The sequence below is a fragment of the Mustela nigripes genome, chromosome 12 (genome assembly GCF_022355385.1).
Source record: "Mustela nigripes isolate SB6536 chromosome 12, MUSNIG.SB6536, whole genome shotgun sequence".
NCBI classification, from domain to species: domain Eukaryota; kingdom Metazoa; phylum Chordata; class Mammalia; order Carnivora; family Mustelidae; genus Mustela; species Mustela nigripes.
Window position 1 is genome coordinate 440,577 of NC_081568.1, and position 22,702 is coordinate 463,278.

General features: G+C 51.6%; 1 protein-coding gene across 1 annotated transcript in view; it reads right to left on the reverse strand.

Moving 5' to 3' along the window:
- Positions 1-19: 19 nt before the first annotated feature.
- LOC132028152 (uncharacterized) overlaps positions 20-22,702 on the reverse strand; it is a gene marked incomplete at its 5' end in the record, with an annotated part of 43,676 nt that continues 20,993 nt past the window's right edge. Inside the window, 4 exons of the mRNA XM_059416765.1 lie at positions 20-1,558; positions 4,824-4,872; positions 20,335-20,419; positions 22,526-22,641. Coding sequence (XP_059272748.1) covers positions 753-1,558; positions 4,824-4,872; positions 20,335-20,419; positions 22,526-22,641 — 1,056 coding nt within the window. The remainder of the gene's footprint in view (positions 1,559-4,823; positions 4,873-20,334; positions 20,420-22,525; positions 22,642-22,702) is intronic.

The following is a 22,702-nucleotide window of genomic DNA, read 5'->3' on the forward strand; positions in this document are numbered from 1 at the left end:
CGGCGGCACAGGTGAGGCCACAGGGGAAGGAGGTGGGCTCAAGGCTGGTCCTGAGCCCCAGCCAAGGCGCAGAGATCAAACTTCTAAAATAACCGCATCTCTGAACACATTTCAGGAACACGGATAAGAACAGAGAAAACTTCAGCATCCCAAAAGGTAATGGTCCCTGGCACCCACCGAGAACCATCACGGCGCCAAGAAACAGGAAAGTAAGACGCGTGTGACAAGCGAGCGGTCGTCTGGAACTGAGCCAGTCCTGCCCCAGCGCATGAGCACCACATATAACTGCCTCCCACGGGGTCTGAGACATGGGAGTCACAGCAGCACCCCAGATGGAGTCTGTAAGGTTGTGAGCTCCAGCGTGCGAGATGGAAAGTGCGCCACCTCTACGGCAGATGAGCCACGAATGGGGGAAACAGCAGAAAGTGTCCGGAGAGAAGCAGGGAACAGAGACCGAACAATCAGCCATCCGTGTCGGGGCCCACAGAGGGTCACCGTCCAGGACGGGCCTGACTCAGGCGAGCACCGCCCCCCCAGGGGGCGGGGATAGGCTTGGGAGCCGGTTCTGCAGCCCCAGACCCAGGCCTCATGCACATGGGCCTCGAGGGGCCAGCACCAGACTGCTCAGGTTGGGGTGGGGCTGGGGGTTGGCTACAAATCCTCCCCATCTCCCCAAAAAGCCACCTGAAGCCCAAAAATGTAAAATTTACCAGGACTGACTTAAAGTTGCTTGCCAATAAAATTAATTTCCATTATTTCCTATAATATAATTCCTGAATTCTGAAGAGTATCCTTAAAAACTGCTTAAGTTCCTGACAGTTAACCTTGCTCCTCATCCCAAGAGAAAACAGCACCCCAGGCCTGTTTTGAGCCCCGGCACAACCCGGGGGGCTTGTTGGGGAAACCGTCACAGCCCTCGCCACGTGGCTGCCCCGCCCAGCCAGACGCAGGTCTCTGGGAAAGCTGCCCCCGTGGCTCCGCTTCCCCACCCTGCCCTGACTCCCTGCCCGCCCTCTGCGGAAGCCCGACCACGGCTCCCCTAGGGTCTGTGTGGACATGGGGATACTCCGGGACCTTCGGGACCTCAGAGGATGTGCAGCAGTGAGACCTGCCAGGCGGTCAGGTGCCATGATCTCGGGCTTCCCCAGAGGGGCACGGGGAGAGCCCAGCCTCTCCCTGAGCCGAGGACAGGCCCTCCGCCGGGCTGGATGGTGCGGTGCTGGCCTCTGCCACCTCTGGTGTCCCCTCCAGAGACTGGCAATCCTGGAGATGGCATGGGCCCGCTCCCCGCTCATCGGTGGACATGGTGGCCATGCCACCCTGGGCCTGGGGGCTCCCTGGGCGGACGTCCCCCCAGGACAGCAGATCTGGGCCGCCGCACAGCAGCGAGTACGGGAGTAGGAGGTTCTGCAGGTCTGACTCCCAGGCTGGGGTCTCCAACGAGGGGGGCTGCTGGGTAGAGCCATCGGCCGGCGTGGGCTCCTGCGTGGGCTCCTGCGTGGGCTCCGGGGCTCCTGCGTGGGCTCCGGCGTGGGCTCCTGCGTGGGCTCCGGGGCTCCTGCAGAGCAAAGGAAGCCAAGTGAACGCCAGAGGCAGGTGCGCGGGGGGGCCCACCCAGCCGGCGCAGCAGGAGCAGGCAGCCCCTCGCCTGGACTTTCGAGGTGGGGCAGCCGGTGCAGCGAGTCCTGACCTCTCGCTGGGCGGCGGGGGTCGGGGGGTGGGCTGCACAGGACCCCTGAACACAGAGCTCATGAGTACCCCCCTCCCCAGCGAGTGGGCAGGACCACGGATGCCCACACAGGGCATCTTCCATGAGAAACATCCCACCTGTGGGACCGTGCGGAGCGCACAGGTGCACGTTCACAAGAATCCGCGATGAAGACCTGGTAGGCCGGGGGCTCCTGTGTGTCCCACAGACGAACATGCGGGCGGCTTTCCCTCCGTCCTACGGGAGCCGGGTGCTCCCCTCCCCAAGCCGGCCCTCGTCCTGTCGCTGCCTCGTGGGGTGTCCCCGGAGGGCCTCCCGTGCGGGGCATCTCGGCGGCGCGCACCAGCACCATCCCGGGCCCTGCCTCCGTATCCCTGGCAGGACCAGCTCCTGCACCCCTAACGCGACATCAGGCCACCACGCGCGGTTACGGCCGAAGCTCCCGACGACGGGACAGTCGCGTGCTCTTCCTGTTTGCAGCTTCTGGGCTCCCTTCCGTGCACTGCCCAATCAGCGTCGGTCATTTGTTTTTCTCATGGGGTCATTCTGGACACTAGTCCTGTGTCCGTTATGGACATGACTTACGAACATGTCTCCGGCTTTGGGCGCGACCCTTCACTTTTCGATGGCTCCTGACTACCCAGAAGTCCCTCATTTCCACGTGAACTTACGTCTTCCTGTGGGGTTGGTGCCTTCCAGAATATCTCACATAACCCTCAGACACCAGGAGGACATCCAGCTACTCCCCAATGTCATCTTCCAGTTTTCACAGCTGTCCCTTTCCGCACACGTCTTCAGGCCACGTGAGATCCCTTTGTGTGAAGGGAGGAAGGGCTCAAACACCGTCCGTGCTCTCCCCATGTGGCACCAAACCTTCCAGCAGCATCTATGAGCGCCCTGCCCCCACTCCTCCGGCCTCCTCTGCCAGCTGCTGAGCGTCCGAGCAGACGAGCTTGCAGCTCGGAGGCCTCCACGCTGGCCCCGTGCAGAGCCCGGGTCGGCGGTCAGGCTGGCTTTCATCAACAAGCTTCCCATGAGCGGCGCAGCTCACCGACCCAAACAGCCCTTCTTCTCGGGGCTCTTGGCGATCCTCGACCCCCGGCAATTCCGTACACATTTCGGCAGCAGCATCTCCAGCGGGCACTCCAGCGGGCTCGAGTCCACTCCGCGAGCAGGGCCGCGTCCGCCTGCCTTTGGGCTCCTCCGAGGGTCCTAAGTTGGGCCCGTCTCTCTGCAAGTCAGGCTCGATCTCTTCCTGGGGACCTCACTTCTGAAACACCATTGAAAATGGCCCCTTCTCCCTCCCTAGCACTCCGTCCTGACGTAGACACGCCTACTCCCACTTCGCCCCAAGGTGCGCGAGAGGACAGCCCCCCACACGGAGGCTTCCCTTGGAATGAGTGAGGTTGACGATCTCCCCTGGAAGGGGCTCTGTCTTGAGTCACCGGAGGTTCGAAAACCCGCCTTCTCTGCCTCTGGTGTTTGCTGGTTGACCGATGACCTATCTAGAAGATGACCAGCCGCCCCCGGGCTCCCAGACTCCAAGAGCCACACCTCCGTAAACACCCCCCCCTTGCCAGGGGACCCCAGGCCCCGTGTGGACCCCAGCCCCGCCTTGCTCACGGTCATCCGTGCTCTGCTCCTGCCTTCGTGTGCCGGGTGACCCCCCCGCTGTGGGCTGAAGGTCACAGGTCCCGGCTGACGGACGACAGGCCATGGACCCTCGGCGAACGGGTGAGCCTCAGTGGCCCTCGTTTTTCTTCTACTCGTTCTCAGATACGCTCGTCAGGTAGACGACAGTTTTCTCTTCATGTGTTTCACTTTGCCTTTTGTCCACAAAACAATGACCACACTTACTCTGCGATTGGCCCGTGAGCCGGGCACCCTCGCATGTCTGGCTCTGCTGTGGCCTTGGCCGTCCCGAGGGCACCACCGTGTGCAGGAAGGGGGGCTCCTTTCTTCCCCGCTCCCGGCACCGGTGATGACAGGTCCAGAATCGCCCCAAGTGAACCCACAGCCTGAGGAGTTTGGGGGCGTCAGTCCTTCCGAGTCCTTGGCAGAGGGTTTTCTCGGGTCCTCTCACCCCGAGTTTGAGATGGCCGATGACTCTGGCATCCCGCGGGGACGGAGAACGGGCTTTCTTCTGGCTCCCTGCCATAATGCGGCTATAGCCGCCATTACGGCTAAGTTCTAGGCTTCCCGTTCTGGCTGTGCTCTGAGCTTGGTCATCTCTGCCCCTCCTGGAAAGCTGTGAAAAACAAGCCCCCTGGGGACGCAGTGCCCATGGGCTCTCCTCTGGGTTTCTCTTTGCCTCTGTCACTGGCCTGAGGACCCCTGGCCTCTCCGCTGTCCCCGAGCCCCCACACCCCGCCGTGCGGCGTGCACACCCCCCACAGTGTAGTCCGACCAGGTGCGGGACCTGCGGCCCAGGGCCCCCATCACACACAACACCTGTTTGTAATTCAGATCCTTAAGTCCAACTTGAGTCCCTCTGGACTCACATCAAGATCAAGCCACCCTCTCAGCCTCCTGTCCTGTTCTGGAAACAGGAGCCGCTGACTCGCCACCACGGGCGTGGTGAAGGGCGGGGGGGGTCTCAGGCGCGGGGCTCTGAAGGGAGGCGTAGCCTGGCCGAGGGTTTCTTGGACGAGGAGATGCCATTTCGGGAGCACTGTGTGAGGATCCCACATGCGACCGACGACCCCCCGGCAGACAGAGAAGGCGGCCGGGCTAGAGCCTCCGCAGGTCACCCTGGGCCTTCGGCTCCGACTGGCCGTGGGCCTCGCTCTGTGTGCCTGTTAGCAGACGGGCGGCCGCCGCTCCTCCGGGCCTCGGCTCAGACTGGCGGCCAAGCGTCCGCTGGGGCTCTGGCCCCACCGCGCGGCCCCACTGCGCGGCCTGCGGCCTTGCGGCACGCACGGCAGGTGGCAGCGGGCGAGCGTGGGACCCTGTCTGCAGACCCTCTCCGTGAGCCCCAGCTTGTCCTCTGTGCCGCTGACAACAGTGTCCCAGCCCCCCGTTGCTGATTTCTCCCATTTTTTCTTCCGTGGGAAATCTTTAACTCTCGAGCATTGAACTGTGTAGACCCCAACACCCAGGCTGTGAGGTGCCTCACCTTCCTCCCGCTCAGGCGGCCTCGGGTCTCGCGGCGGACCCTCTGACACCTGCGGAGAGAGGAGCGACAGGCATAAGGATGCAGCTTTTGTCGCACTGCCAGAGCCCTGCCCCAACAGGCTCCGGGACGCGGCCCACCGCCTCGCCACCTGGGTCCGGAGCACTCACTTCAGTGGGAAGCTGCTGACCAGACCCTGCGGCAGGGATGTGGGCTTTCCCTCTGCACGCACATCACAATGGAGATAAGTGGTGTCTGATGAGTGGGAAGGTCTCAGGGGGGCTGAGGGGGCCCACGTGGACCCCCGGCATGACGAAGGGGCGACAAGGACACAGCCCAGGCCACCCCTTGCCTGGCGCCTTCTCCTCACAACTCTGATCGCTGGTGGCAAGTCCTGGTGACCCAGGAGCCCCGAGCGTCTTCACATCACCTCCTGAAAACAGGAAGCATATTCCTTGTCCTGGTGCCACCGGGCTGGGCAAGAGGTGACTTATCACCCCATTCAGTGGGCTGGCCTAATAGGAGGGGGGAGCACGGGTCTCGGCAAGGGGCCAGGGACGGCGCTCATCCTAACGCTCGGGGCTGCATGTGGCAGGGACCAGGCACTGGGGTTCTGCACAATCTCCCCTTGGAGGTGTTGAAAGACCCCCAAGGATAGATGTTTCTGGGACACTTCTAAATCGGAAGTGTGCCTCCCCAAGCCAACACTTGAGAATTACAGTGAAGATACAAACTGATGCTTGGATGAATAAAGACACAGCTTTATAGGAAACAGAAGCCCTTACAGATGAAGACCGACCATCCCTGAAGAGGAAGAAGTGAACGGGAACAGACTGCGGAACACCAAGGTTTGAGGAGCTGTCGGGGCAGAGAGGCCCCTGGGATCCACCTAGAGGCAGTGATGAGGGCTGAGTGGGGGCAGGGCTCTGACAGGTCACTGGGGGCCCCACAGGCTAAGCAGCCAGGTGAGTGGCTGCTGCCATCAAACTTCCCAGTCCACAGGTGACCGGAGGGCATCCACCCAAGGTGGCTGCAGAATGGGCAGCAATCCCGGTAGAGGAGGGGACAGGGATCAGGAAGCCAAGCTGACTGAGGTATTCCTGAAAGTATAAGGATTACACTATTGGTTTAAAATGAAAGCAAAACCAACACAGAGCTGGGCAGTGGGATGGCGAAGGGCTACAGGGTAGAGATTTGTGGGGAGCATGGTGGCGACTGTGTCGGTGCAAACATCAGCAGCCTTCACCTGAGGACACAGTGCCGGTGCAGGATGCACGAGGGATCCAACCTCCTTGGAAGGAACCATGATGCTCAGGGGAGCCGTCAGGGTCAACTCTTCCAGACTCGGGAACTGGACCAGAACTGTGACAACATGCAGCACCAGAGAAGGGATGCTACCCGTGCTCCTAAGTGAGCGGTGTGTGCAAGCCATCAGCCACCCACCCTCAGCCCTCCTGTGGCTGCTGGAGGACAGCCCTCATTCCTGGAGCAGCTAGTGTCTGGGCAGCCCACAGGAACTCTGTACTCCAAAACTTGGGTGGGGTGTGTTTTGGTTGGTCTCTTCATGTCCTTGGGGGCCAGCAAAGGTGTTCCCTTGTCCTGGCTACCTCGGCAGCAGTAGTTCCCTTCGGGAGCGTCTACTAGAACGCTTATTCCCCTATTTGCAGCCTGACATTTAAGGAAATTACTTGTTGACCACACAGATAATCAGAGAAACTTCACAATGGGCAATACAGACTTAAGAGTGTCACAATCTGATAATTCAAACACCTACAATCCCCAAGCAGTGGGAGAATCTGGTGTCCAGATTTGCCACATTGTAATACTCAGAATATCCAATTCTCAACAAAAAAAAATAATAAAACAGACAAAGAAATAGGAAAATATGGCCCATTCAAAGGAGGAAAAGAATTTGACAGAATTTTCCAGAAAAAGCCCAGACATTTAATAGTCAAGAATATTATATAAGCCGTCTTAAACATGCTCAATGATCCAAGGCAAAGAATGAAAGAAAATCGGGAAAATATTGAATAAACAAAAAGTATATCAATAAAGAGATAGGAACTACACAAAGGAACCAAACAGAAATTCTACCACTGATAAGTGTGAAATTAAAAATTCACTAGTGGAGATCACCACATTTGAGCAGAAGAAAGGATCCGTGAGCTTGAAGACAACTGAAATTATCCAGTCTGGGGACCAGGGAGAGAATGGAATGAAGGAACATGAACAGTGCCTGGTTGATGTAAGGTCCCAAAGGAGAAGAGAGGGGGCAGAGGGAAAAATATCTGAAGAAACGCTTGCTACACGCTTCCCAAATGTGATGGAAGGTATGGATCTACACATCCAAGATGCTCAACTAAGTCCAAGCAGGGAAAACTCAGAAGGGTTTGTCCAGAAGAGGTGTAGCACTGCCAGACTCTCAGAAACCCAAGAGAGGACTCTGAAAGCAGAGAGAAAGAAATGGTTTGTCTTGTACAAGGAGCCTCGATAAGATCAATGGCTGTGTTCCCATCAGAAATCAGGGAAGCCAGAGGGCACATTAAAGTCCTGTAAGGAAAATAAAATCTGACAGCCAAGAATTCTAAATATAGCAAAATGATCTTTTGAGGATAAAGGAGAAATTAAAACATTCTTAGATAAACAAAAGCTGAGAGAATTCAGGACCCACAGACCTTCCTTATTCGAAATACTAAAGGCAGCTTTTGGGGCTAAAATGGAGGCTTTACACAGTAGAGGAGATAAAGAACTGGTGAAGACAACCACACAGGTCAGTAAGTGAGCCAGGATGGTCGTGCTGGGAGTTTGTAGCTGCCCTCCTCTCTATGTGACTTAAAAGACACATTCATGGGACAATAATTATAAATCTCTCCTAATAGGCGCACAATGTGTAAAGATGTAATCTGCGACATTAGCAATATGGAGGGAAAGGACTGGAGTATTTGTATGGTATTGAAATTAAGTTGGTATGATTCAACCTGGACTCTTATAAATTTAAGATGTTAATTATAATCCCGAAGATAACCAGTAAGAAGATAACTAAAAAATATAAGAAGGAAAGAAGACAGGTATAAAAATGAAACAGTATGCAAATTCAACTAAATACAAAAAAGGCAGTAGTGAAAGCATTGTGGAATAAAAAAAAAAAAAATGAGGCATACAGAAAACAGATCGCGGGGGAAGAGGGTCCACTCGATGTTTAGTGAACGGAGCTGGGATAACAGAAACCCACATGGAAGAGAGGAAGCTGGATCCCTACCTCACACCAACCACGCCAGTGAACCATAGAGAACACACGTCTCAAAATTCAATGCTGAAAACTTGTAGTAGAAAGTACAGACGACTCTCTTAGATGCTTGGGTTAAAGTTCAATCAAGACCAGAAAGCGTTATCATAAAATATGTCTACGTGTGAGTACATTGAAAGCTATGGCTCCGGCTCATCAGACGTCTGGTTAAACTAAGCATGCAGTCAAGTTGCTCCGTAACACTCCATCTGTAATGCACCCAGCTAATGAGGGGTTTGTATTAAGAATATATACAGAATTCAAACAAATCTACAAGAAGAGCAGAAACGGCTGGACAGAAAACTGGGCCAAGGACAAGAGCAAGCACTTCCCTTGGGGGAAACTTACATGGGAAACGCAGGTTCAGCACCATCAGTCATGGGGGAAAGTCTGGGATGGACTGGAAGCCACCGGCCGGCACCACTGGATTTGTGGCACCAGGTGTTGAGGAGGATATGGACCAACTGGGCTTCATATACACTTCTGTGGGAATGCAGACTACGCACCCTATTTAGAAACCCCCCTGGCCTTATCACGCAGACTTGCTGCTGGTTACAGACCCGAGCAGCGGTGTCCGTCCTGCATGCCCACAGCAGAGGGGACGAGCGAGTGTGGGGCGAGAAGCATCACAGAAGGAAGGCAAGTGGACCCAGCAGCACAGACACAGAACGACCATCTAGACTACTAAGCAGTGAATGAAAAGGTGATTCCCCCAAATTCCAAACATCACAGACACACTGTGTCCCTTCTGTGAAATAGAGTAGCCAATGAATTGCGTGTGTGTATTTTCTAGGAACAGGTACGGTCTTGAAATGCAGAAGGAAGGGGAAAGACTAGAACAAAGACCCTAGCTGCAGATATAGACCAACGTCAGGACCTGCATTTTCTTGGCTGGTTGGTGCTTCCTCTAACACCAAAGATAGAATACAGAGTAAATTTAGAAAGCAGGTCACGCATAGATCAGTGATGAGTCTGTGTCCCAGATGAGATCATTATTCATATGCACCAAGGTCTAAAGCAAGGCATTGGGGTGGGCTAGTGTTTACTGAGCACCAGTCCAGGCTGAACACCGGGCAGCAGTGCTCACTGCCCCTCACCGAGTCCTCACACGTCTCGCTCTGGGAAGTGACAGCCATATGTCCTCACCTCCTGGAGACCCAGGGACTCGGTGGGGTGGGGGTAAGAAACTTACTCTGGGGTGCGGAACCAGTAACGTCTCCATACCAGAAGGGCCCAAAGTCCAAGCTCACCTTAGGGGGCCCATTCCTTTGTAAGCACTCTGCTGAGAGCTACAGGCCTGGGGTCACCCACAGAGAGGTGGGCCCGGCGTGAAGCAGGGCACACAGGGTGTCAGGATCGGATGTGAGTTCTGGACCAAGCCTGACATGAGGAGAAGGTCCCAGGCTGGACTGGGGTGTGGACTCAGTGACCATGCATGGCCGTCTGAGGCCGGGATCTGAGTTCCGTTGGTTGGGAGCGAGCTTGCTGAGCTCAAAGCCAAGGGTTCGAGAGCACTGTCCTGACCACTTGGGCCTCCCTGGCTGGGGGGCAACACCCTTGGTGCCTTGGAGCATGAGGGCAACCAGTCTTCAGAATACAATGTGGACCCCAGCTGTGGGGGACCCAAGCCCTGCGGGGGGCTCTCACCCCTACATCTGAGCTGGGTCATCAGCTTCAGCCCTGGGCTCACCTTCAGTGACAGGGCACTCCCAGGGCTGGTGGTGGTGGTGGCGGAGCTCACATCTGAGGACCTGGACAGCGACAGGAGCACCTTCCGCCTGGGTCTGCTAGGGCGGGACAGGAAGGAGAAACCCGTCACCAAGGAGGCCTTCCCCCTGGGGTGAGTGTGCGGGGTGAGCAGGACATCCCCCTGCTAGGGTCCCCTCTTGTCTGTGGTCTCAAGAACAGGAAGAGCCTGGGAGGCTATTGGAGGGCCTGAGGGAGTCAGGCCGGAGGCTCCCGTGGGGAGGGCCCTACGCTTCCACCGCCAGCAGAAAAGGAAAACCGAGTCCCTGTGTGAAATCCTTTAACACCAGACAGAAGGAGCTTTGTCCGTGGGACAGGTCCTCCTGGCTCGTGTTCATTCTGACTGGCCAGTTTCCACACAGTCCGAGAACTGAGCATCCCCGACAGAGAAACAAGCCCACAGGTCCATCAGACCATCAGGAGGAGACTCTGCACGACCTTCTACCAACATGTGGCCACGATGGGCGCCCCCGAGGCCCTGGGTGAGCGTGTTCTCCACCGGCCTGGCCTCTAGCCCCGAGACCACACCGGCTATGGCCGATGAGGCCCAAGGAGCAGGGGCGGGGGTGGGGGGGGTCTCCAATGCCGACTGGTCTCCTGGATCCAAACAGTTAAGTCACCACAGAAACATTTGGCACAACAAGAAAGCACTAATAGTGTTCTACTTGCCCCCAGAGCCAGGGCTGCCGGGTCGGGACACAGGAAGCCAGCTGGGTACAGGACGACACCGGGCACCCTGACCATCCAGGGGGTCTCAGGGGCCCCAGGGGAACCTGGACCAGTTCCCACGGGCACCATGTGTGGGTCTGTCTTCTGAGCAAGAGAGCAGCCTCCCTCATGTCCCCTCCAGTATCCTGTCCTCATCTCTGCCCGCGTCCCCAGCATGGCCCGCTGACTCCATCAGCACCATGTCCCTTGTGGTCCCAGCAAGCCCCCCCCCCCACAGGAGGCTGGGCCAGGGCCGTGGCAGCAGGGGTGTGGGAGAGCAGAGGGCGGTGCAGGGGGAGGGGCATGTGCCTCCCTGGAGGCCGCCTCTCCCACACCCTGCTCAGCAGTTGGGGGCCGGGCCAGGGTGGAGGGGGCCCAGAGCGAGGCCTGTGTGTCTCTGTGTTTGGTGAGTGAGAGTCAAGAAAATGCCTTGTCCTTTTTAATTTTATTTTAAATTGCATTCGATGGCGCTGGAGGAAGGATGCGAGATCTCCAGACCAGCCAGGACGGTGTTTCCCAGCGCTGTCCCCTCAAGGACAAAGGGAGCCTGTGCTCGTGGTGGGCTCGGGTGAGTGGTGTAGAGACCCAGCCCTCACTAACGGTTGCAGCCCGACCCTCTCCTCTTGCTCAGTATTGCAGGGGAAGGCGACCTGTCCTGCTGCGGTCGGTCATGGGGACAGAAGTCCCCTGATCTCACCCTTTAAAACGTGTGCTGGAAACCAGGCGACGATCGGTCCGGGGCCACTTTCTGCGCCTGCAGCACAGAGGGTCGAAAGGCCATGTGCTCCCGGGGGCCTGTGCGCGCAGCTGCGGGTGCTGACTTCGCAGCCCCACAAAGACCAAAGGGCCAAAGGACAAGCTGAACGCGGCCCGGCCTGTGGCAACACGGCAAGGGCCTGCGCTCTCCGCCCGCTGCCCCCCGCCCTTCTAGGTGCAGAAGAACAGCGGACCCCCCTGGGGCTTGCCACCAGCTCCCGTCGCAGGGGGCGAGGCCAAGGAGCGCCGCCGAACTCTCCATGTGAAGCCAGTGCGATGGGCAGCCTGAGAGGCTGTCCACACCCGTGACCTCGGGGACACAGTGTTGTCCCCCAGTCCATGACCACGGCACCATGAGGCCTTCCACTGTGGTCTTCCGCGGCGGGTCGGATGGGCATGCGGCTGTTTTTCAGTCGGGAGAAACCATCCGGGACGCTCGCACTCTTACCCAGGGGCAGGGGACGTCGGCTTGCTGCCTGAGTCCTGTGAGGGTGCAAATGATAGTCTGCGACATGAGAACAGAGGAGTGCCTGACACAGAGCTCACTCTCAAAACCCACGTCATCAGAAGCTCATTTGGGGTCCAGGGAAGCGGTCAGCACAGAGGCGCGCCTCCCTCCCCGCCCTGGGCCCCAGCCTCACTCTGAGCCCTCCTGCTTCTCGCCCGGCGCCCCGGCACCCGGGCGCCCTGAGTGCGCCCACGTTGGCGATGGGGTTCATACGGAGGGTACGTGTTAAGTGAGGTCACCAGGCGGCCCTGACCTTGGTGATGGGTCTGCGTGTGAGGCGACAGCGGCAGGGACGGAGGTGCACAGAGAAACGGCTCTTCGAGGACGCCGGTGGGGCGCGGAGGACGGAGGCATCAGGAGGACCCAACCTTGACGGCCCCTGGGTCTCAGGCTTCCAGCCTCCAGACTGGGGGATCTGGGGTCTGTCACTGAAGGCACCGTCTGTGTCCGCGGCGACGGGCACGGCTCTGTTGGTCAGCACGACGGGCTCGGACAGCCTTGTGCGGCCGTCCCTGTGGCGGGGACAGGGCCCTCGTGCTGGGGCTGCCTCCTGCTTTCCTGCAATGATGCTGAGCACCGCTTCACCTGGGCTTGTTCAACTCTGAGCCAGGCTTTCGATGAAGTCCAACACACCATGTTTCCTTTTCCTTCTTTTTAAATTGTAAAACAATTTTAAATATTATTTCATATATTTTCACTCTAAGAATCAGGTGAATATACTTAACCCTTTGCAAAATCGAGAAAACTAAAACGTACCCAGAGTTCCATCATCCGAATGCGTTTCTCGGCATTTCCTGTCAATCTTGATTTCCCCATTCATAGGATTTGTTTTGCTTTATACAATCGTAAATTTGCCATAAATGTAATTTCATACTGCTTTTCCCCATTATTATATCATAAGCATTTAAACAGTATTATTAAAGAGGCGCCTGGGGGGCTCCGTCGGTGGAGCCTCTGCCTTCGGCTCAGGTCATGATCTCAGGGTCCTGGGTGGGGCTCCTGCCCAGCGGCAAGTCGGCTTGGCCCTCTCCCCCCCGCCCCTGCGAGCTCTCTCCCACTCCCTCTCAAGTCAGCAATAAAATCTTTTGAAGAACTTACATAGTTTCCACAGCCAGACTCTCCAGCGGCTGCATCATCTTTCCAAGTCAGACATTCAGCCTATGCTGCTTAATGACTCACTTGATTTTGTGTTTTTTGATTGTTACAGAGTTTTTGTTATTATAAACAATGTGATAGTGAACACCTCTGCATAAAGCTTTGCCCACATTTTTTAAATTAACATATAAGGTGTCATTTGTAGCAGGGGTACAGGTCTGTGATTCAGCAGTCTTACACATTTCACAGCACTTGATATAGCACATACCCTCCTCAATGTCCATCACCCAGCCACCCCATCCCTACCCCCAGCTCCCAGCAACTCTCCGTTTGTTTCCTGAGATTAAGAGTCTCATGGTTTGTCTCTCTCTCTCTGGTTTCATCTTCTTTCATTTTCCCTCCCTTCCCCTATGATCCTCTGTCTTCTCAAATTCCTCGTATCAGTGACACTTGTCTTTCTCTGATTGACTCATTTCACTCAGCATGATACCCTCTAGTTCCATCCACGTCATCACAAATGGCAAGATTTCATTCCTTCTGATGGCTGCATAGTATTCCATTGTGTATATACACAACATCTTTATCCATTCATCTGTGGATGGACATCTAGGTTCTTTCCATAGTTTGGCTATTGTGGACGTTGCTGCTATAAACATTCGGGTGCACGTGCCCCTTCGGATCACTACGTTTGTATCTTTAGGGTAAATACCCAGTAGTGTGATTGCTGGGTCTTAGGGCAGTTCTATTTTCAGCTTTTTGAGGAAGCTTGATGCTGTTTTCCAGAGTGGCTGCACCAGCTTGCATTCCCACCGACAGTGTAGGAGGGTTCCCCTTTCTCCGCATCCTCGCCAGCATCTGTTGTTTCCTGACTTGTTGATTTTAGCCATTCTGACTGGTGTGAGGTGATATCTCATTGTGGTTTGGATTTATATTTCCCTGAAAACGAGTGACGTGGAGCACTTTTTCATGTATGTGTCTGTTGGCCATCTGGAGGTCTTCTCTGTAGAAATGTCTATTCATGTCCTCTCCCATTTCTTGATTTGTTCTTTGGGTGTTGAGTTTGAGAAGTTCTTTATAGATTTTGGATATGAGCCCTTCATCTGATATGTCATTTGCAAATATCTTCTCCCATATTCTTCTTCTTTTGAGAACTTGTCTTTTGAGAACTTCTTTTGAGAAGAAGAATATCTTCTTCCTCATTCTGTCGGTTGTCTTTTGGTTTTGACTGTTTCCTTTGCTGTGCAAAACCTTTTGATTTTGATGAAGTCCCAATACTTTATTTTTGCCCTTGCTTCCCTTGCCTTTGGCAATGTTTCTAGGAAGAAGTTGCTGTGGCTGAGGTCAAAGAGGTTGCTACCTGTGTTCTCTTCAAGGATTTTGATGGATCCCTTTCTCCCATTGAGGTTTTTCATCCATTTTGAGGTTATTTTTGTGTGTGGTATAAGGAAATGGACCAGTTTCATTCTTCTTTGCATGTGGTCTTCCAATTTTCCCAACATCATTTGTAGAAGAGACTGTCTTTTTCCCATTGGACATTCTTTCCTGCTTTGTCAAAGATTAGTTGACCATAGAGTTGAGGGTCCATTTCTGGGCTAATTCTGTTCCATTGATCTACGTGCCTGTTTTTGTGCCAGTACCATACTGTCTTGACGATGACAGCTTTGTAATAGAGCTTGAAGTCTGGAATTGTGATGCCACCAATTTTGCTTTACTTTTTCAACATTTTTCTGGCTATTCAGGTCTTTTCTGGTTCCATATAAATTTTAGGATTATTTTTTCCATTTCTGTGACAAAAGTTGATTGTACTTTGATAGGGATTGCATTAAATGTGTAGATCTCTCTAGGTAGCATAGACATTTCCCCAATATATGTTCTTCCAATCCATAAGCATGGAATGTTTTTTCCATTTCTTTGTGTCTTCCTCAATTTCTTTCATAAGAACATTATAGTTTTCTGAGTACAGATTTTTTTCCTTGTTGGTTAAGTTTATTCCTAGTTATCTTATGGTTTGGGGTATAATTGTAAATGGGATAGACTCCTTAATTTCTCTTTCTTTTGTCTTGTTGTTGGTGTATAGAAATGCAACTGATTTCTGTGCATGGATTTTATATCCTGACACTTTACTGAATTCCTGTATGAGTTCTAACAGATTTGGAGTGGAGTCTTTTGGGTTTTCCACAGAAAGCATCATATCATCTGCAAAGAGTGAGAGTTTGACTTATTCTTTGCCAATTTGGATGCCTATTATTTCTTTTTGTTGTCTGATTGCTGAGGCTAGGACTTCTAGTACTATGTTGAATAACAGTGGTGATAATGGACATCCCTGCTGTGTTCCTGACCTTAGTGGAAAAGCTCTCAGTTTTCCCCCATTGAGAATGATATTCACGGTGGGTTTTTCATAGATGGCTTTGATGATATTGAGGTATGTGCCCTCCATCCCTACAGTGTGAAGACTTTTGATCAAGAAAGGATGTTGTACTTTGTCAGGTGCTTTTCAGCATCTATTGAGAGTGTCATGTGGTTCTCATTCTTTCTTTTATTAATGTGTTGTATCTCATTGATTTGTGGATGTTGAACCAACCTTTAGCCCTGTAATAAATCCCACTTGGTCGTGGTGAATAATCCTTTTAATGTACTGTTGGATACTATTGGCTGGTGTTTTGGTGAGAATGTTTGCATCCATGTTCATCAGGGATATTGGTCTTGGGATCAAGGTAATGCTGGTAATGCTGGCCTCATAAAATGAGTTTGGAGGTTTTCCTTCCATTTCTATTTTTTGGAACAATTTCAGAAGAATAAGTATTAATTATTTAAATGTTTGGTAGAATTCCCCTGGGAAGTCATCTGGCCTGGATTCTTGTTTTTTGGGAGATTTTTCATTACTGATTCAATTTCCTTGCTGGTTCTGTTCAGGTTTTCTATTGCTTCCTGGTTCATTTTTGGTAGTGTATATGTTTCTAGGAATGTATCCATTTCTTCTAAATTGTCTAATTTGTTGGCATATAGTTTCTTATATGTTCTCAAAATTGTAATTCTTTGATGTTGGTTGTGATCTCTCCTCTTTCATTCATGATTTTATTAATTTAGGTCCTTTCTCTTTTCTTTTGGATAAGCCTGGCCAGGGATTTATCAACCTTATTAATTCTTTCAAAGAACCAGCTCCTAGTTTCGTTGATTTGTTCTACTGTTTTTATGGTTTCTATTTCATGGATTTATGCTCTGATCTTTATGATTTCTCTTCTCTTACTGGGTTTAAGCTTTCTTTGGTGTTCTTTCTCCAGGTCCTTTAGGTGTAGGGTTAGGTTGTGTACTTGAGACCTTTCTTGTTTCTTGAGAAAGGCTTGTATCACTGTATACTTTCCTCTCATGACCACCTTTACTGTGTCCCAAACATTTTGAACCATTGTTTTCATTATCATTTGTTTCCATGAATTTTTTCAATTCTTCTTTAATTTCCTGGTTGACCCATTCATTCCTTAGTAGGATGCTCTTTAGCTTCCACGTATTTGGGTTCTTTCCAATTTTCTTCTTGTGCTTGAGTTCAAGTTTCAAAGCATTGTGGTCCAAAAATATTCAGTGAATGATCCAGTCTTTTGGTACCAGTTGAGACCTGATTTGTGACCCAAGATGTGACCTGTTCTGGAGAATGTTCCATATGTGCTAGAGAAGAAGGTGTGTTCTGTTGCTTTGGGATGGAATGTTCTGAATATATCTGTGATGTCCATCTGGTCTGCTTTGTCCATATTTATAATTTACTCCTTCAGGTAATAATATTAAACAACTGAGTGGTTCCTAAGTTATCTTCATTTAATCCTTACAAAATCCTTATAGGGAGATAATTTTGTTGTCTCCTTTAGAGGGGGAGACCAGCACAGACAAATTAGGTTTCCTGCTTAAGGTTACGGGCAGAGCCAGGTTGAATCCAGGAAGCCTGCATTCTCAGGAGCACAATTCCTGGGTCAAAAGCTCATTAATAGATTTAACCAAAGGAAGACTTTTAAAAATAAACCTATCATCATGTACATCATGGCAACTGCACATCAAATTTGCTAAGAGAGTAGATCTTAAGCATTCTCACACATACCTACAGGAAAGGTAACTATGTAAGACGATGATGTGGATGATGTGTTAATTTGACATTTCACAATAATTACATATACCATATTTTTCTTTAGTAGATAGTGCTTTTTGTATCATATCAAAGAAAACTTTGCCTAACACAAAATCACAATTTATCATTTCTTCTAGAAGTTTTAAAGTTTTACCTCCTAAATTCAGGTGTATGATCAATTTTGAGTTACTTATATAGTTGAAGTATGGTATTAAGTTATTTTTATTTCAAGATGGCTATCCAGTTGTTTTAATACCATCTGTTGAAAGTATCATTTCTCTCTAATGAATTGTCTTGGCACCTTTGTTTAAAATCAATTAACCATAAACATAAAGGCCTATTCCTAGAATTTTTATTCTATTCCACTGACTTGTCTATCCTTATGCTAGTACTACACTGTCCTGATTTCTGTAGGTTTTTAGTAAATTTTGAAGTCAGTGTTGTACAATTCTTGCAATTTGTTCTCTTTTGAAAATTGTTCTGCTACTCCAGGTCCTCTCAATTTCCACACACATTTCATGATCAACATGTTGGATTCCTTTTTAAAAAATAGACCCTCTTGGGATTTTTTACTCCAGTTTTGTTAAATTTATTATTTCTAATGTCACTGTTAATGGAATACTTAATATTGCCTTCAATTTAATTTTTGCCAAATATAGAAATATCATTGAACTTGCTATTTTTTTAATAAGACAAAGTCAAAAGAGATATTTTGGAGCAGGAGAGAGAGAACGAGAGAGAGGAGGGCAAAGGGAGAGGGAGAGAGAGAGAATCTTAATCAGGCTGCACGCCCAGTGAGGAGCCTGATTCAGGGCTCAGTCTGACAATCCTGAGATCATGATCTGAGCCGAAACTGAGGGCAGACGCTTAACACACTGACCCACCCAGGCACCCCAAAAGGTATTTATTTTTTAACAACTGTTTCCATTCCAGAAAATGGTAAATTACATACAACATTTCTAGGTCAACTAGCACAACTGAAAAATTTCGACTTTGACCACAGCTGAAATGATTTGCTGTAGAGATGGCTGGAGGCACACGGAGTTTCCTGGAGCCAGGTGGGGACAGTAGCGGAATTCAGATGTGTTCTGAGTAACACTGAAGATAAATGTCCTGGAGCTTACTGGAGAGCTCTTCAGCTGCTTCTTACAAAGCTATTTTATTACCAGTAGTTTCTTGCTTTGTTTTGTTTTAGAACCACGTTGTCTGTGATTAACACAGTTTAACTTTCTATTCTTTATTCCTTTTTTTCATTTTATTTCACTGGTTGGAACTTTAGTACAATGTTAGATAAAAGTAGTGAGTGTGGACATCCTTGCCTTGTCCCCAGTCATAAGAGGGAGAGTATTCAGTCTTTCACCAGGAAGTGCAATGTATTTCATAGCTGTTCATTGTCAGAATGTAAATCTTTTCACTTCATTCCTAATTTGCTGAGAATATTTTTTTTATCATGAATGAGAGGTTTTTTGTTTTTGTTTTTGTTTTTTAGATTTTTGTTTATTTGACAGAGAAGACACAAAGAGAGGGAACATAAGCAGGGAGACTAGGAGAGGGAGAATCAGACTTCCCACCAAGCAGGGAGCCTGATGCGGGGCCGATCCTAAGACCCTGGGATCATACCCTGAGCCAAAGGCAGACGCCTAACGACTGAGCCACCCAGGTGCTCCTGAACGAGAGTTTCTTTCTGGCAACTCCTTTTTCTGAATTGACATCATTATATTATTATTGACCTTCACTGTTAATATTTTGTATAAGATCTACTGGTCTTCACATAGCCATGGTACTTGACCGTGTTGCTAGATCTGGCCTGCTAATATTTACTCAATGGTTTCTATCTATATTTTCTTCAAGGATCTTGCTTCATTGTATTCTTTTGTGATGACATTGTCTGGTTTTGGTATCGGGTTGAAACTGGCCTCACAGAACGGGTTTACCTTCCTCTGTTTTTGAAAGAGCTTGTGTACAACTGTTATTTTTTAATTAGAATAAAAATTTAGAATTCAACAGTGTAGCTACCAGGGCTGGGGATTCTCTATTTTTATTTGTTTAGGTTTGCTAATCTGTACAAACTGACTGGAAAGGGAACTACCTTTCTTAAGTGAGAATGCATTTTTCAACTTTGGAAGATTTAGAATTAAGTGTACAAATGTTTAAGAGACCCAAGTCCATGCTGTCACTACTGTTGCATTAGAAAGCCCTATATGCATATTTGGTAGTTACCTTCTTGGATGCCAAAGAGAATGCGTCCTCCTGGGTGTGAGGGGGTAGGGTCTGAGCTATTGAGGTCTCAAAGCTCTGCCCCCAGTTAGGAGGTGAGCCCAGCCTTATCCAATCTTTGGCATCAAAGTGGGAAAGATGGTCTGTCTCAGATAATCCACAAAGGAGTTAAATGTGATGAGGGATAGTATCCAGCAGGATGGCCGTGAATGGTCAGGGCTGACTTGGATACCTGAGACTGGGGATAAGATGTCCCTGAGACTGCTCTACCACGCATTCTGGAGGGGAGCTCGGGAGCCAGACTTGGGAGAAGAGGGCTTGAATGCATTCATCTGGACATGCACGACAACTAGGTGGGCCACGCTGTCAGTACCTGCCTGGTCATCGTGACTTTGTTCTTGAACACTGTCCTTCCTGCCACTCAGAAGAAGCTGTGTGGCACCCAGAAGGGACGGTAGGGTGGGGTGCCGATGGAACGGAGCGCAGTGCCACCACGGTCTCCAGGTATGGCAGGAGGCTGGATGGGAGTGAGCGGCGGGGAGGGGTCGTGCCCCATTGTGTTAACCATGGTTTAAGCTGTGACGTGGCCAGTCACACCCAGTCCCCACTGAAGACCAGCCTCCGGCATTTCCCACATGGAACTCTGAGTCCCAGCTACTAACAAACAGAGCGGGTTGTGTATGTTGACCTGGGAAAGGAGCAGGGGAGCCCTCGCTGTGGGAGTGAGTGGATTGCCGGGATCCTGGGGGACAGGCCACAAGTCCACCGGGAGCTGGCTACAGTGCTGGTTGCAGATGTCCACACACATCCCAGGCACACGTGATGCTTCTGTTCCAGTCACGCCCACGTTTCGATCATGTTTCCCTCAAACACGTGCCCCACAATTTAGAACTTCTGTGTCTTCACCTTCCTTCCCTCATACTCCCCGTCCCACCTCTGCCCCTGTCGGAGCTGCATCCCTAAGAACGCTGGAACTACTTTCAACCAGCCAACCCTGCCCTCCCCCCAGCTCTTGTGGGGAGGCTTAGACCCTCCGTTGGCTCTCCCTCCTGTATTTGAGGCTCATGCATGGCCGCCCCTCACCTACCGTTGGCCCCAAGTTCTCTGGGAACACGGTACTGGACAGCTGATGGGAGAGCGTATCCGACAGCAGGAGCTCCTTGGACGTAACTCTGGTGGGATGGGGCAGGAGGAAGTGGAGACACACGTCAGCAAGAAAGGGAAGGTGGACAGCTGCTGACAGCCGCAGGCCACGGCATGCTGCGGGCCCCTTACTGTGGTTTCCCCTTCTTCCACAGCCCGCAGGCCTGCTGCGCGCTGGGAGACCCCCCGCCCCCTGAGAGGAGGGGCTGCACCAGCAGCAGGGACTCTGAACGACGACGGGCAGGTGGTGCTGTGCGCCCTGGGTCTCCGCCACCATGCCAGGGGGATGCGGAACTACATAGCAGGGTCCGCTGAGGGGCCCCCGAGACACAAGGAAGAATGATTTGGAGACATCCAGCCCGGCACCATGACTTGCAGGCTGAAGGGGACACAAATTCTGTCAGTGTCCCTACGGAGCCTACAAGTGCGTTCGTCTCCAGCACCTCCCGGCATGAATGCAACCGCGGCCACACATTGACTGCTGTCCTGTAAGACTCGGGGCCCCAATGTCCCTGTCCTGGGCCTATGATGTGGAGCAGGCGTCTGGAGCCCCTGCTCAGGCTCGCTGGCTGGGCGGCTACAGGACGGGCCCTGGCGAGGGCTGGTGGGATGGAGGTCCCACACAGTTCTGGAAGCTTAGCTTCAGATGTGTGGCCCCTCCCCTCTCTATTTCTCCGTCTGGTCATTTCTGTGGGGCCGCCTGTGGAATGTGCTCTGGTAGGCACGTGGCCCAGAAGGGATTGTGCAAATGAGACAGGCCAATGGCGACCCCCAGAGCCCGGCCCTGAGCTTCCTCTAAAATGCGCCTGCGATTAACATCGGTTATGGAGTTGTGACTCCATAAGCACCCACAGCTGCTTACACACAGCTCTGAGCATCAAGAGGTGTAGACAGCCGGGTCTGCAGGCGCGGGCTCTGGTCTGCGCAGTGGGCGTGACCCGAAGGCTGCGGGCACACCCAGGCCCCCACCGGCCCCGCCCAGCACGAAGTCCCAGTTACCCTAGAAATGCTTCCTGCTGCAAAGAACGGCTGCCCAGGTGTTAGCGCCTGGTCTGTAAGGCCACCTGTGCTCCCTGACACGTTAGTGCTCCCCTCCCCCAAGTCGCCCAGCTTTCGGGGCAGAGAGGCCAAACTGTGTCTAAACAAGAAGATCCCAGTGATGAGAAGCAGGGTACACCTTCCAGGTGGGACAGTGAATTCGGGGTGCTTTCTTTTAACACGACAAACCTCACAATACACGGAATTTTAAAGCAGGCCCCTAAGGAGGTACACAACAGGGTTATAATTTTTTAAAAGAAAAAGTTATGTGTGTGATGCACATGGAGACACTCTATGTGGGAGACTTGAAAGACCCCAGTCAAAACGCCAGCAGCGGACACTGGTGGACAGAGGAAGGAACGACTTCTGCCTGCACACTGGGCATATTGATAAGTGCCAAATTTTCTAAAATAAATACTCAATAATGTGGCAATCTGAAAAATTTTTAAGGTGGAAATTTATGATCCTGGTGCACCAATTTTCAATTATTCTTGCTGGAAAGGGACAAGATAGGAAATGTGGAGACAGAAGGATAAAATTGCCATCCGTAAGCCAAGGAGAGAGCCTGACAGGCCCCTGACCCTGCCCACCCTGTGGTTTCAGGCTCCGGCCCCCAGAACAGTGAGACCACAGTCTGGTGGTTTATGCCCCTGACTTTGTGGCCCTTTGGGGCGACAGCCCTGTGAACTAAGACACTCACTGGAATGGGAGCCCAGTTCCTGTGTCTCGGTGACTTTTCACAACAGCACAGTCCTGTGTGCAGACAGTGCGTGTTGTACAGTGAGTAGCAGCCTCGACTGTGACCTTCACCGTGGGCCACTTTCTGCCTCTGTGATTTCATGTGTGCATGTGTGCATGCGTGCGGCACTCTGGGGCTCTCAGAGCAACGTGAAACCAGGTATTAGGAGCCGTCCTAAGGAGGCTCGGACTCAACTCCCCACGTGTTCTCTGACCGACACAATCAGTGAGCTCTGACTTCCTCCTGTCCAGAAGTTAACGGTGTGGACAGACTAGAGAACAAGGCGGTGAACCCGGGTTAGGGTTGAGTGTGACGACGTTACACATTATTTAAAAATATCCCATCAGAGATGAATTACCTTCCAAAGTCATTTGAGTTACGAAGAGCAGGAAGCCCACATTCACACACATCAAACGACTCTGGCGAGTGTACCACGCGCCTCTGTGCAGATGGGCTCTGGCCCCGGTCTGCGCACTGCATGAATGAAAATGAACAAAGAGGGGAAGCAGGTGATACTCACGGTCCTTCAGAAAAT